Source organism: Falco peregrinus, chromosome 7, assembly GCF_023634155.1.
Source record: "Falco peregrinus isolate bFalPer1 chromosome 7, bFalPer1.pri, whole genome shotgun sequence".
Taxonomy (NCBI): Eukaryota; Metazoa; Chordata; class Aves; order Falconiformes; family Falconidae; genus Falco; species Falco peregrinus.
In genome coordinates this window covers 24583459-24596615 of record NC_073727.1, presented here as the reverse complement: position 1 = coordinate 24596615, position 13157 = coordinate 24583459, and the positions used below count along the sequence as shown (strand labels likewise).

At 41.5% G+C, this 13157-nt stretch overlaps 1 protein-coding gene across 6 annotated transcripts in view; it reads left to right on the top strand.

The window, feature by feature from the left end:
* Positions 1-569: 569 nt before the first annotated feature.
* The window catches only part of ATG5 (autophagy related 5), an 83646-nt gene continuing 71058 nt past the window's right edge, over positions 570-13157 (top strand). Inside the window, exons 1-3 of one of the 6 annotated variants that reach the window (XM_055811314.1) lie at positions 570-662; positions 1533-1693; positions 8691-8818. In XM_055811314.1, coding sequence (XP_055667289.1) covers positions 1586-1693; positions 8691-8818 — 236 coding nt within the window. In that variant the 5' untranslated portion in view covers positions 570-662; positions 1533-1585. Of the gene's footprint in view, positions 663-924; positions 1095-1521; positions 1694-8690; positions 8819-13157 lie in introns of those variants that run through there. The other 5 variants (XM_055811315.1, XM_055811317.1, XM_055811316.1 and 2 more) reach the window with 5 other exon arrangements.

Below are 13157 nucleotides of genomic sequence, written 5' to 3'. Positions count from 1 at the left end.
ATAAAGAACAGGGAAAGAGAACAGTCGGGTAAGAGAGAAGAGAGACCTTAAGCGGTTAGATTGTGCTCAAAATACTCGGAAGAGCGCTTAACCCCGTGAGCACCCAAGGCTTTCGGCACTAACGCTCACGGGCTCCCGCGCGCCGGCAGAAGCGCGGCCTATCGCCTGAGCGGCTCCGCCGACGCCTCAGGAGCGGGCCCGAGCCCAGGGCCGGTCACACGGGCAGCCCAGCGACCCCCGCCTCCGGCCCTGCCGCTGCAGCTCCCACGGCGCACGCAGGGTGCTCGGGCGGCCGCATCCCCGCAGCGGGGCAGCTGCGGGACGGACTGACTCCCTCCCGCCGCCCTCCCGGCACCCACGCTGCCGCAGAGCCGCAGCCTGAGGGGCCCAGCCACAGGCCCTCCGCCCCCTTCCCACCCGCAGACCTCCAGCCCAGCCCACCCCCGCCGGCCCTTCTCCACCCCCCCCGCCCCGCTTCCGGCTTCCGGCGCCGGCTGGGGGCGGGCGCACCGGGAACCGCCCGCCGGGAGCCGGGCGGAAGCTGTGCGGCGGACCGCGCGTGCGCGAGGGGCGGGGCCACGGCGGGGCGGGGCCGCGGTTCAGTTCCTGCCTGGCGCGCCGCACGCTCCGCTTGCGGGCAGGTGGCGCGGGTCGCGACTGAGGTACCGGCTGTTCCTTCTCCCCCGCCGGCTCCCGCCCCCCGCGGCGGCGTTGCTGCCCGGGGCCGGGACGCCGCTCGCCCCCGGCGGGCCGGGACCGGGGTTGGGGTTGGGGCCGGGGCCGGGGCTGAGGCTGAGGCTGGGGCGGGGCCGCCGCGGCCCGCCCCCCGGCCTTGCCGTTGCCTGGGGAGAGCACGCCGGGGGTTGCCGCCGCGGTGCTCCTCGGCTCGGCCCCGTGCCGTGCGCTGCTGATTCACCTCGGGCGGCCGCTGGGGAGGGAGACGGGCAGACGGGCAGCCACCGCGGGGCCTGGCCTGGCCGGGCCGTTGCCGCGGGCGCGGGGGGCGGCCTCCGCCTTGAGCATGCTGGCGGGGGCCCCCGGGTCTCGGCGCGGCGGCGGGCGATGGCGATGCTGGGCCCCGTCCTGAGGCCTCGGTGAGCTCCCCGGGCCGGCCTGCGGCCCCGCCGGCGGGAGACCCGCTCGCTTCGTCGTCCCCACCGCTGCGTGTCCCGCTCGGCTGCGGGCGCTGGCTCTGCCGGCTCCCCCTGGGTCCGGGGCCGCTGGTCCGCGGTGAAGCCGGGGCCTCGCAGGGGTGTGGGAGCTGCGGGGCGGCCGCAGGGCGGTAGCGGGAAAGGTGTCTTTGCCTCTGCGGCTGGGGCGTGATGCGGGCTTAGGAAACGCTCGTTTATTCGCCATCCCACCCTGTGTTGTAGTTGGGAAAGCGTTAACGCGGAGGCATTAACTCATGCCGTTCTCTGTGCAGACCGGTGCGTTTAATGCTTGTGGGAGCATAGTCACGATGACCTTTAACAAGATGTGCTTTATTTGCAGTCCTGCTGACTTGTTTCTTTTTGGGGGGAGCGGGATTGCAGTTCTAGTTGAAGAAGTAAACAGATCTACATGTGCTTCACTATTCATTGGAAGAATGACAGATGACAAAGATGTACTTCGAGATGTGTGGTTTGGACGAATACCAACCTGTTTCACTCTGTATCAGGATGAGGTAACTGAAAGGGAAGCTGAACCTTACTATGTGAGTATAATGAGGGTAGTCACAGGTAGTCCAATGTCATAGTTAAGTTTCCTTCATTCTTACATGTGTGCTACAATGTTGAGGAAACAAAAATAACCACCCTAATTTTTTTCTTCTTATTCCTGGTACCTTATGAAAGTAAACCGTATGGCCATACTGTGTGATTTGTCTCTTTTCACAGTGGTTCAAAACTTTAAGCTTCTTTCACCAGTGAAACTTATAATGAATAATTATGATATTTAAAAAATGATGAAAAAGTCAACAAGTAGGTAAGAGGGGGTGGGTCTATGTGACTTTGTATGTTCTTGGATGATGACCAGAAGAAGAGATATTTTTTATGTTACTTTACTACAGAAGTAACTTCAGTCAGAGCTTTGTGTAATCTTAAACACGAGGATCAGTCACCTGTGCAACACAAACTTGTAACAAACGCTGGCTTTGGTATTTCTGCTCATGGATTACTTCAGCTAGTTTTCTTTTCTTTAAATGCTAGCAGTGTTGAGAGATCTAGCTCAGACGTAGGAAAAGCAGCTATAATGTCTTAACAGTACAGTGCCTGAACTGGATTGCTAGTTGATGATAAAAATGAGTGATGGCTGTATTTGAGTTGTAAACTGGAAGTGCCTTTTGTAATTATGTGGTATTTGTTTGTAGTCTACCTAGCAGTTTTCGTTCTCTCAGCATCTGGTAGACATTGGCTTGATAGAGAATGTTTGCTGATTCAGTGAAACTTAAATTTGAAATGTCACAAGTAATTGGTAGGAAAATCTTGTGTTATGAGTTTTTATGTGGAAATCTTAAGTGTTGTCATATCCTATTCTACTCTTTTAGAAAATATTACTGGGCAGAAATAATTTTTCCTGTGTTTAACAGTATCTTTATGTCATCAGTTTTTGATTTACATGTGCATTGAGTGTGTTTCTGAAACCTAATAAACCATCAATGTTTTTTGTGCAGTGATGGCAGTGCTCATCTTTCTGTGTTTTAGTTTCACCACTGGTAAAACAGAAGTATTTCTACTTCATGTGGTCGACCTATTGCCAAATGCTTCTGAGCATCTAAAAGTCTCAGACTTTGTATTATGTATACATATATATTTTAATTCTTATATATAAAAACATTTTAAAAGTTACATGAAAGGTATGATTTTAAGTATGGAGAAATGCAGTCTTGATCTGTTTAACAATCGGTGTCAAAAGCATGTTATCTTCATGCTGTGGCCAACTTTCTAAGCCAAGGAGTTAGTTTTAAGCTGGTAGCGTTTCTTTTATTTATTCTGCTTAAAATGTACACAGAAATTCTCAAGGCTTAGTTCTCTATTTCTGCAAAATCTGGTTATTCAGAAATTGCAATTCTAAAATTTTAGCTTCCTTTTTCAGGTCATGTTGGAGCTGATAACATAGCTTTGCTTCTTGAAGGGACCAAGGTTTTATAATAGTAAAAGGTAGAATATCAAAATTTAAATCGTGGTTTAGTTCTTGTGGTTTCAAAGTGCATCTGTGTTAATGTTTTTGTTTAGATCTATAATGCATTTTTGAAGCAAGTCTTCATCCTTCCCACTTATGTGCCCAGGTTTGCATCACACAGTGGTCTTGTAGCCCACAAGCTGAATCATTTTCATGTGAAGCTGAAGTAGATGTGCTTCAGCTGCTAACGGGTATAGTGTATGGGATCAAACTGGAGCTAAACTGAAGTGAAAAAAGTGAACTAAAATTGTAGTAAAAAAGTGTCATGAACATTCCCAGTCTGTGACACAAGCTGTTCAGCTTTACATGTCTCCTCACACCTCACTAGTTGCTAATATAGATACAACCTCTGTATTCCAGACTGCCCTCTGTAAATGGGAGGGCTGCATGGGAAGGAAATACTGGCATCGTTAAGAGGGGAAAAAATGCTTTTGCTCTGAGGAACTTGCTTTATGAAGATGAAGGAAGATAGACCTGGAGGGTGCGGGGTTAGAAAAGCAACCTAGAATCCATGTGATGGATTTCAGTTTGTTGCAAGTGGTGTGATAGGAGACCCTTGTTTGTTAGATGTATTAGCACAGCACAGGAGTGGTGTAGGTGCGTATTGCATTATGGCACTGCGTGGGGGTAGCAGAACTAATTTAAGATGAGCTTGTCTATCTTTTGGAAAGAGTAGTGACATCAAGACTAAGCTTCTCAAGTAAAGCACTGTCCTGTAGTCAAACCAAGTAGGTTTCTGCAGAGTTACACTGGAAATGGATACATTGGGTTTTTTGGAGTGTTTCCTACAGTTGCTTGTGTTTGGAATTGGAAGCATAATTAGGACCAGTAAGGTTGAACTACCTTTGTGGCTGAACTGATTTTTCTCTAGTCCTAAAATTATGATTTTTATTTTTAAATGGTGTATTGTCTGCCTTTTGATGCAAACAATTAGAAATAAAATGTGTATAGGAAGCAGAGTACTCACTGGCTGAGATTTATCAGATGTAAAGAACAAAGTTGTAGCAGAAGGCAGTCGTTGGTATGATACTCAGCCCAAGGGACTAGGCTTGACTGGGCCATTCTTTTAAGCTTCCTCCGTGTCAGGTTGTTCTATTGAGATGACCGTATGTGAAGCTATTCCATGTTAGGATGCTTTGTTTCTTCATCCTGGGTACATTGGTGATCAGACCAGTCCAGTTCCTGTTAAATTTAGAATTTTTTCTGGTTTGTAATCTGTTTTGCATGTAAAGTGGAGTTTTGTTCTGCAACAAAACCTGTGGAGATAGCTGGAGAGATACTCTTTCTAGACAAAGATAATGCCAAGCGTTTCCTTAGGCATTAAGAGCTGCTTGCATTTCATTTAACCTCTACAGAAAGCATTCCTGGTTATTGTGATTAAATACTGTAGCAATGTACAATATGCAAAAGGAAGGTGTTGCAGTTTCTGTAATTTTGGGGATGGCATGTTCTAGCCTACTAGGATTTATCCTGCCTGCTAATGTGTCTGGAGATTCACTTTTGTTTTCTTAATTTAATGAGGAGAACTCCTAATCTTACTAGTTTGCTCCACCGCATCAGTTTTGTATAGCTGTTCTGGCTTAAGCTGAGCATATGTAAATTGTGTACATGTTTTTCACAATGTCTTTCAAAGCTAAGGCTAGAAATCATATCAAAGGCAGTTAATTATTGTTGTGTCTTGTTTTTAATGAAGAACTAGTACCCGTTTATTTTTAAGGATTAAATAATTACATTTGGTATGGCCATTGACTTAAGAATTCAGATGTGAATATGAATTTCAAGGTTTTTTTCATGTTCTTAAATGTTATTTTTTTAATTGTTAGTGCTGTGCAATTTGTTTGTGATGTCTTCATTACTGTTGCAATGGGCAATTTGATCCCAGTGGGTTGTAAACTTGCGTTTATACCATATAGTCTGACTACTTTGAGGGAGTTTATGCCAGCTTTTTGTTTGTATGCTGAGTGGGAGAAAACTTATGCAACCGATTGCTGGAAGGAAAGGCTCCCAGCTTCACTTAACATATCAGGAATCCTTCTCAGTCTTGACACTTAAAATTCACCCGCTGACCTCTTTAGACTTCTCTTGAATCTTCTTACAAGCCCATCCTTTCTAGGGGACAAGACGGACGTGGCTCCTTCTGAGCCACAAAGCTCAAATGAAAGCAGGGTTTTTCATTCAGGTTTCTTTTGCTGAGCAGCATGACTGAGCCAGTTGCCATAGAACTTGAATCAAAACTGGAATCCTCTTCTGTTTAATTCCTTATATGCTATATCATGCACTTTAGTATTAGTTAATTCTAAGTTTAAATAGTGTAAGAGAAAATATTGAATCTATGCTAAATGCATGCTCAGTCTAATCATTACAAACATTGATACTACCTTGTCTGCATATTTGCCCGTGAAGTACTCTAGGCCATTTAATTTATTATATGTAATTTTAGCATATTGTGTACTGATCTATCAGTCCTACATTCAGGTTGCATTCAGGTTGTTACATTACTTGCGTTGTTGGGCGTGTTTGATTTTCATAGCAATGTTCTAACCGTTAGCACATAGCCTGCTGATAGAAGGTTATTTGTCCAAAAAAAGAAAGGTAATTGTGCAAATCTCACCTAGTGGGGTGTGTTTAACTTCGGTTGGTATATCTTATATGATCATGTGGGGTTTTTTTCTTAATTGGGTATTACAGCCCTAACCCAAGGGCTCTTCATTCCCAGCATCCAGAAGTATTGCTGTAGGGTAATCAAAGGCTGAAAGGGTATAGCCTCGTTGGCTGCGTGGACTGGTTTAGGAGTCAGCAGCAAAAGTGTTTGTGGGAGAGGTGACATTCTGGTGGACACGGCTTTGTGAAGGCTCCTTGCCACATCGCTGAAGTCTTGGCGAAGCTTGTGAGTGTCTAATAGTCTAGAAGGTGGATTGCTGTGTAGAATTGTGGTTTGCACATAGAGGCCTCTATAAAACAATTAACATGATTCTGCTGTCAGAGAGATTGACTAAAGCCCAGCATATAGTTAAATACATTAAGCGCTTTTTTCTAAGTATTTTTGAGTACCTATACTCAGTAATAGCTTTTAAAAATTACAAGATTTTTTGAGTAAAAATGTTTTATGTTAACTGGTATCTTTAACAGAGTGCAGGCAACTGGTGGAGAAGGGATATTAAAAGGGGTAACAAAATGAAAATGTCTTTAAACTATGCTTTTAAAAGTCTCACTTAACAGGTTTAGTATAATTGTAAATCTCTAGAATAATTAAAGCTAGAAAAGTAATACATTGGATCCTTTCATGTCTCCCATGGAAGGGAAAGACTGTAGCAAGGTACAAGAGGTGGGAAGACTGAAAAAAAAAAAGTTCAGTAGGTGCTGCAGATGCCCAGCATCTCTGAAAAACAGGCAGTCCCTGTTAACCTGATTTAACTGTTAGGTTTTGTACTCCAGAGGCCCATTGGGAGTGCTGACCGCATTCTGTTAAATTCAGTTACTTGCTGCTTGGTTATAGTCTCTGATCTCGAATTGTGTTGAAATAGAAACTGTGTTGTTCTTCTACACTACAAACTGAAGTATTTTACAGGAGAAGTTAGTTATGCAGTTTAAAGGGTTATGTCAAACTGTTGCAATCAATAACACTAATGTATTTATCAGTTCCTGCAGGGCTGTGCCACATGCAGCATGCTGAAAACTGGCTTTTGTAGCAGTCCAGATAGGTCTCATAGCAGAATATACCAGCATTAATTTTAACTGTGAATATCACACAGAAATAATATGGAATTGTTACCAAAATATTTGGGGTTGATTGGAATAGCCTAGACTATATTGTCTCAAGAACAATCAGTGTAGATATGTGGAATTATGTTAAAAAGGGTAAGATTATATTGTCATTCAAGTCATTGAGGTACCAGACAATTATGACTTGAGCGTGTACATGACTTCATCGAATTTGAGATTGTTCACATTTTAAAACTGAAGGCTGTTTTTAATTACCTTGCTGGATTGGACTCCTATGAAAGAAGGTAGAAACAATATGATGATGGTAATAAGAGCAACAGATGGAAAAAGAAAACCATATGGTACACAAAAGATAGTGTTAACTGACTTGATGACTGTGGTAGTGGTGAGTCTTGATAATCTTGTAGTTTTATATAAATCCTAAAATTTAGTTGTTTCACAGATGTATGCAGATTAGTAACCTAATGCAGCATTATCAAAAAGACAAATCCATTCTCCTTCATAAGAACTTGCTCTTGATTTACTCTCCTTACTTCTTTGTGAATCTGGTATTTGTAAATAAATTCTAGTATAATGGCCAAAATATCTAATTTATAGATCAAAGTGTGGTCTAATCGTTGGAGAGATTCTGGAAGAATGTTGCAGCAGAGATCAAGTTTTTCTAATATGTCCTTACATAGTTTTGGATGTCTGTGCCATAGACATTCACTTAAGGCCTAGCATTATCCATATACTATAAAGAAAACTTTTTAAGAAACAGCACTGGTTGTGAGGAACACTGGAAAACAAATGTTTCTCTAAATATGAGAAATGCAATTTATTTCTATTTATTCCTTAGACCCATCTATTAATAATTAGGAAATTAAATTAACTTTACAGGATGAATACCATTCATTTAAAATGGGCTCCAAAGCTAAATGTTAGTTTACAGGGATGTTAAACTTTCCTCATTGGGAATACCGAAAGGCATTGTTTGTTAAAGCTTACAGACTGATAAATCGTAAGTAAATGTGCTATACAGTAATCAGTCTGATTGATGCAGTCTGCTTAACCACTCTTACTAGACATGAGACTTAAAAAAAAAAAGGGGGGAGCGGTGGGGAGGGGGTTGCAAATAAAAATAACACAGCATTCTGTTTTGGATAGTGCACAACATTACACTTGAGGAAAAAAAGTTAGTGTATCAGAAAGCTGTAAGAAGGTTTCTTCTTTCAACTGATAAAATATTGATGGTTTTCTTTCTGATTTTGAATTGGCAAACCCAGTGCAAAGAAAATGGAAATTGCCGGCTATTGGTAATACAAAACATACTTGGAAACCAAACCTTTAAGCAGCTAGTTTTCACTCTTTTTTTTTTTTTTTTTTTTAAATTTTGTAGGAATTTCTATTTTGAAATAATAGCTGTTACACAGTTGCTCATTATATTCAATAAGAACTTAGAACATGTTCCTATCTGGTCATATAAAAATTGTTTAAAATGCTCTTTGGCCTGCTTAAATACAGAAAAGCAGAAATTAAATTCCACTCTTCTCCCTAGCACCACATCAAAAGAATCAAGAACTTTTTTACTATTTTTTTGTCGGTTATTGTATTGGATGCTACTATTATACATCTTCTGAGAGCATAATTTTATAGCCTTTCATTGACCTTTAATAAGTAAACTGTCTAACAGACATCTGACGTTTGGGGTGTGTGTGTGTGGAGAATGCTGACTGAATTTTGGTTATGAAAATGCATACTTGTTACAGATTTTTATTAATATAGTAAATTTTATGAATATTTAAAGCTTCTGTAATATTTTTTTTCAGCTGCTTTTGCCAAGGATAAGCTACTTGACACTGGTAACAGACAAAGTAAAGAAACACTTTCAGAAAGTTATGAGACAAGAGGAAGTTAGTGAAATATGGTTTGAATATGAAGGTACACCACTGAAATGGTGAGTTTATTTAACTTTGTACCTTTACTTAGTTTATTGTGTAAAGAGTTACCAAGTTCAGCATGTTGTCAGTACTTTTCCTAAACCAGTCACTCCATTGGATTTCAAAGATGGCAAAAGAGGAGGAGAGTAAGAAAAGCATGTTGAGGAAAATCAGAAGGTTTAATGTTGAATGTATTTTTGACTATTCTGCTTGTACTTACTATATGTATATGGCAGAGATTGTGCTGCATCTGTTGGTTTTGTTCTAGTTTACTGTAATACAAAATACCTGTGGCTTTGGCTTTACTGTAGTTTCTTGCAGTAGAATCATTAAATAAATTTTCGTTTAGGTTATCCTACTTTCTTAAAGGATGCCTAATAACACAGATAGGAAGTATTATTTCTAGAGTCTGAATGCAAGTAAAATATATGCTTAAAGATAAGTGCGTAGCCTTCACTTCTTACTGGTGTGATATGTGCTTGCACTGTAAAACAGATAATCTAATATTGATGCACAGGCTCTTGTTGAATTCAGTTAGTTCAACTTTACTGAACTGATTGATGTTGATTCTGGGTTTGTTCTGTCATATGGTCTATTAAAGTATCTTCCATCCTGTCCCCCCCAAGGTTGGGGAATAAGACTGACATTGTTTCATTTATTAGTTTTCATTCATAAGTACTGTTCATAAGATTTGTTTCTTTCCATTTCTGCCATAAAGATAGAGCTGCAGTGTTTGCTAGCTCTGCATAGATAACATAGGCTCTCCATAAAGTATTTAGTATTTTGAATGTTGAAGAGATTTTGTATCTCTTTTCCTGTATCATAATAGGAAAGAAGACTTACGGTGGCTGGTTTAGCTTCTTGCACCTGGATTGTTTTGTGATGTGAGCATCACATCATAGAATCTCTTTAGACTTCGTGATGCAGTAGATATCTTCTACTCTTGTTTCTTTGAGACCAACCTAGTGTAAACCTTAAAAACATGTAAATAGAAAAGCATAAGAACTAGCTTTTTTCACTTTTTCAAAACTGCTTGGCAAACCCAGCTTTAGGCATCTTAGTTAAATTACATGAAATTTAACAATGATTTCTTGGTTTCAAGAAATACACACCAGGGTTTCTTGGTGTGCCATGGTGACCTTGAGTCATGGATACCATCCAAATAAACAAGGTACCAGTGTGTTCATTATCTTAGGTAGATCATGGGGGGAAACTTTGTAAGTTTTCACTGAAGTTGTAACAAGAAAGGAAGGAGAGGCTCTTTACTTCAACCAAAATGAGATCTGTATTTTTTGTAAGTTTTCAAATACCATGATGTTGAAGCTGGAATTTAAAAAACCCCAACCTATATTATAGAATAAAAGTATAGAGTAAAAATTAGAATTATAATTCTAAGTGAAGAGTTAGTAAACTCATAGAACATTGAAATGAAAATGAATAGTGTAATTATGGTCTGCTAATTAAGACTCTGATCTTTCAGAAAGCCTAAGCGTATTCTACCAGGAAGAGCTTCACCAGTTTCAGTATAATTGCTTTTCTAAGGAAACCGCTATCAGCAAACCATTGTTTTAGGAGAATGATAATACTCTGAATAGCTGAAGCTTGTTGCAGGGCAGACCCAAATACCAGAACTGAGAATTAGATTGAGCTAGTAGTTTGTAGAGAAAGAATAGTGAGCATTAATGCTTAATCTTTTTAAGTATAACTTCCACATTCAGAATCAAATAGAACTTACTAATAATATTGTTTATTCTAATTATTTACTTTGCACTGTGAGGTCACATTGCTTACAGTGTGTGTGGTTTCATACCTGGTTGGGATGTAGTGTCTCTCTTTTCAGCTGCAGCTGTTCAAAATCTCACTGGAAAACAGGAGGAAATCTGAAATGTAGTTTCAATTTCACAGTCTGCAGCACTCAGGTCAGGGTCCTGAAGGAGGATGAAGTTCTCCAGGTCTGGACTTGCAGGGGTCCGGGGCCTCCCACTGAGCTTGTTGGAGCAGGGGAAGATGGTCTTTTTGCCTGTAGGTGATGTGTACTGGGAGCAGGTCTATGTCACCAAGGTAAGGGGTAAGGAGCTGCAGGAAGAAATTATCAGACTGTGCAGCATCAGAGACTACAAAAGGAAATGGATCAGATCTTCTCAGGAGACCCTGCAGGAACCTAAACTTACAGCTACATTGAAGGAGATGCAGGCAGAGTCTGTGATTATTGGATTGGCAAACAGTCTCCTAAGATGATGGAAGGGCTGGAAGCTTGTGACTTGTGGCAACAGGAGGAAGGCTCCTTCTCCATTTGCGTTTCTGTAACTACAGGATAGGTTCAGTGCTCTGGCTGCAGGTGAGGGACTAAAAGCTCTGTCCAGTGGTGCTTCTGAGGTGGCCGAGAGTGAATTGTGCAAGGGGCACCGGGAGGGAAGTGGTGAGTGAAGTCAAAGGTCTGTATTCTTCTTACTCTGCTCTATCAGCCTCTCCAGGATCTTGAACTCTGGCTTTTCATGGTCACTACAGTCAAAGCTGCTGCTGATTATCACATCCAGAACTATTTTGTCTTGTTAGTAAGTAATGGATTCACCTGCAGGCCAGCTCTGGTCCTGTATCAAGAAATGTTGACTACTTGTGTTGCTTTTCCAGCAGATGTCACAGATTAACAAGAATCAGGGTCTGAGATGCAGAAACTTCTTCAGCTGTTTGAAGAAGACTTTACTTCCTCACCTGGATTGCATGATCTGTAACAAACTCGCCATGATGTTGCTCTTATTAGTCTCTCTGATCCTGAAGCACAGGGTCTCAAACAACCTGTTGTCTGTCCCATTAAGTTTCACACATCTAAGCTACTCCATGACATGAAAGACAACTCTCTTGCCCTCATCTGCTCTGCCTGTCTTTCCTGAGCAGCTTGTGTCCATCCATCCATAACACTGTGTCTCAGGTAGCCCAATACTGTCAGTTATGTCACTGCATGTGGAGCTCTAGTTTCTCCTGCTTGTTCCTCAGGCTGTGTACTTTTATGTAGATACAGTTGTGTCAGACTCGCTTCTATCCTATTTTTATGATTTTGCTATCTCCCTTGTAGCTGTCACCTTTCACCACTTGCTTTCCACCTGTGTCCATTAATTTCTGCTGGTCTGTGGGATTTTATTCACACCCCTGTTTATGGTCTAAAGCTTTCCTCACCAGGCTGGCCAACTTGAAGGTGAATACTTTTGTCCTGCCTAGGTGGATTCCATCTCTCCCTAGCAGTCCTTTATCCCCGAAGAGTGTCCTGTGACTGTAAAAGCCAAGTCCTTATTGTCACAACCAGTTATTGACCTGCAGTTATTGACCAGCATTCATGCCTCTGAGCCTTTCTCCTTCAATGGCAAAATTGTGGAGATGCCACCTTGCCCCTGGAACTGTACAGTCATTCTTGGTAACACTCAAGTGTTCCCTCGCAGTTCTTAGGATTTGTGCCAGTGTGGTTAAACAGTAAGGGCTAATAAACTAAGCACAGGAGAAACCTCGCCAGTCTGTCTGCAGCTTCTTAACAAGCAGCAAATCTCAGCAGGTCAAAGCACCATTTGATCAGACATATCTGACGTTGTTGGAAAATGCTAGAGTTTCCTTAAAAGATCTAAGAAAAAATTATTTCTTAATTAATACTAAAGGAAAAGGTGAGACTATTTTTTGATGCAGCCAAGATTTCCCTTAATGAGACATTTGTTCATAGAAATACCTAAATGCTAGATTTTGGCCACTTGATATACTTAGTAGCTCAGATACTTCTAGAACATAGGATTTTTTTGGTCTTGGTTTTATCAGTTCATGTCACAGTGAATTACTGAATTACCACAGTAAATTATTCTGGTCTGGAAACAACCTACCAACTCGCGCTGTCATTTTCTGTCCTGGGTTCAGAAGAAATTGCTAGAGGAGTAATAATTAATTTTCCTTACTGTCCATCCGTCACTTTTGAAGTACTTAATGTGGTGTTTTTCAGGAATTCTGTCATACTCTGAAACCACCTTCTGTATAACAATAAAAGCAATCATAAATTGACAGTGGCTGGAAGTCAAGGTGCTGTTACATTTCTATAGATTTAAGACTTTCCAGAACCGGTCATTGTTCTAGCAACTTTAAAAAAAAGATTTGTGGGCTCTTAGAGATTTCTCTTTGGTATTTTTCCCATTGTTTCCTTTGAGTTCTGCACAGTCTGCCTGTTCTTGGCTCCCACTCTAATTTGATTTCAGCAATACAATAATATTTCTCGAAATGATACCTTTCTGGTATCTGGACATTTCCCTTGGCTTTGTTGTGTTTTTCTCTTTTTTTCTTTTTTTTTTCTTTTTTTGAGGGGGGCAACTCTTTAAAGGCTTTCTT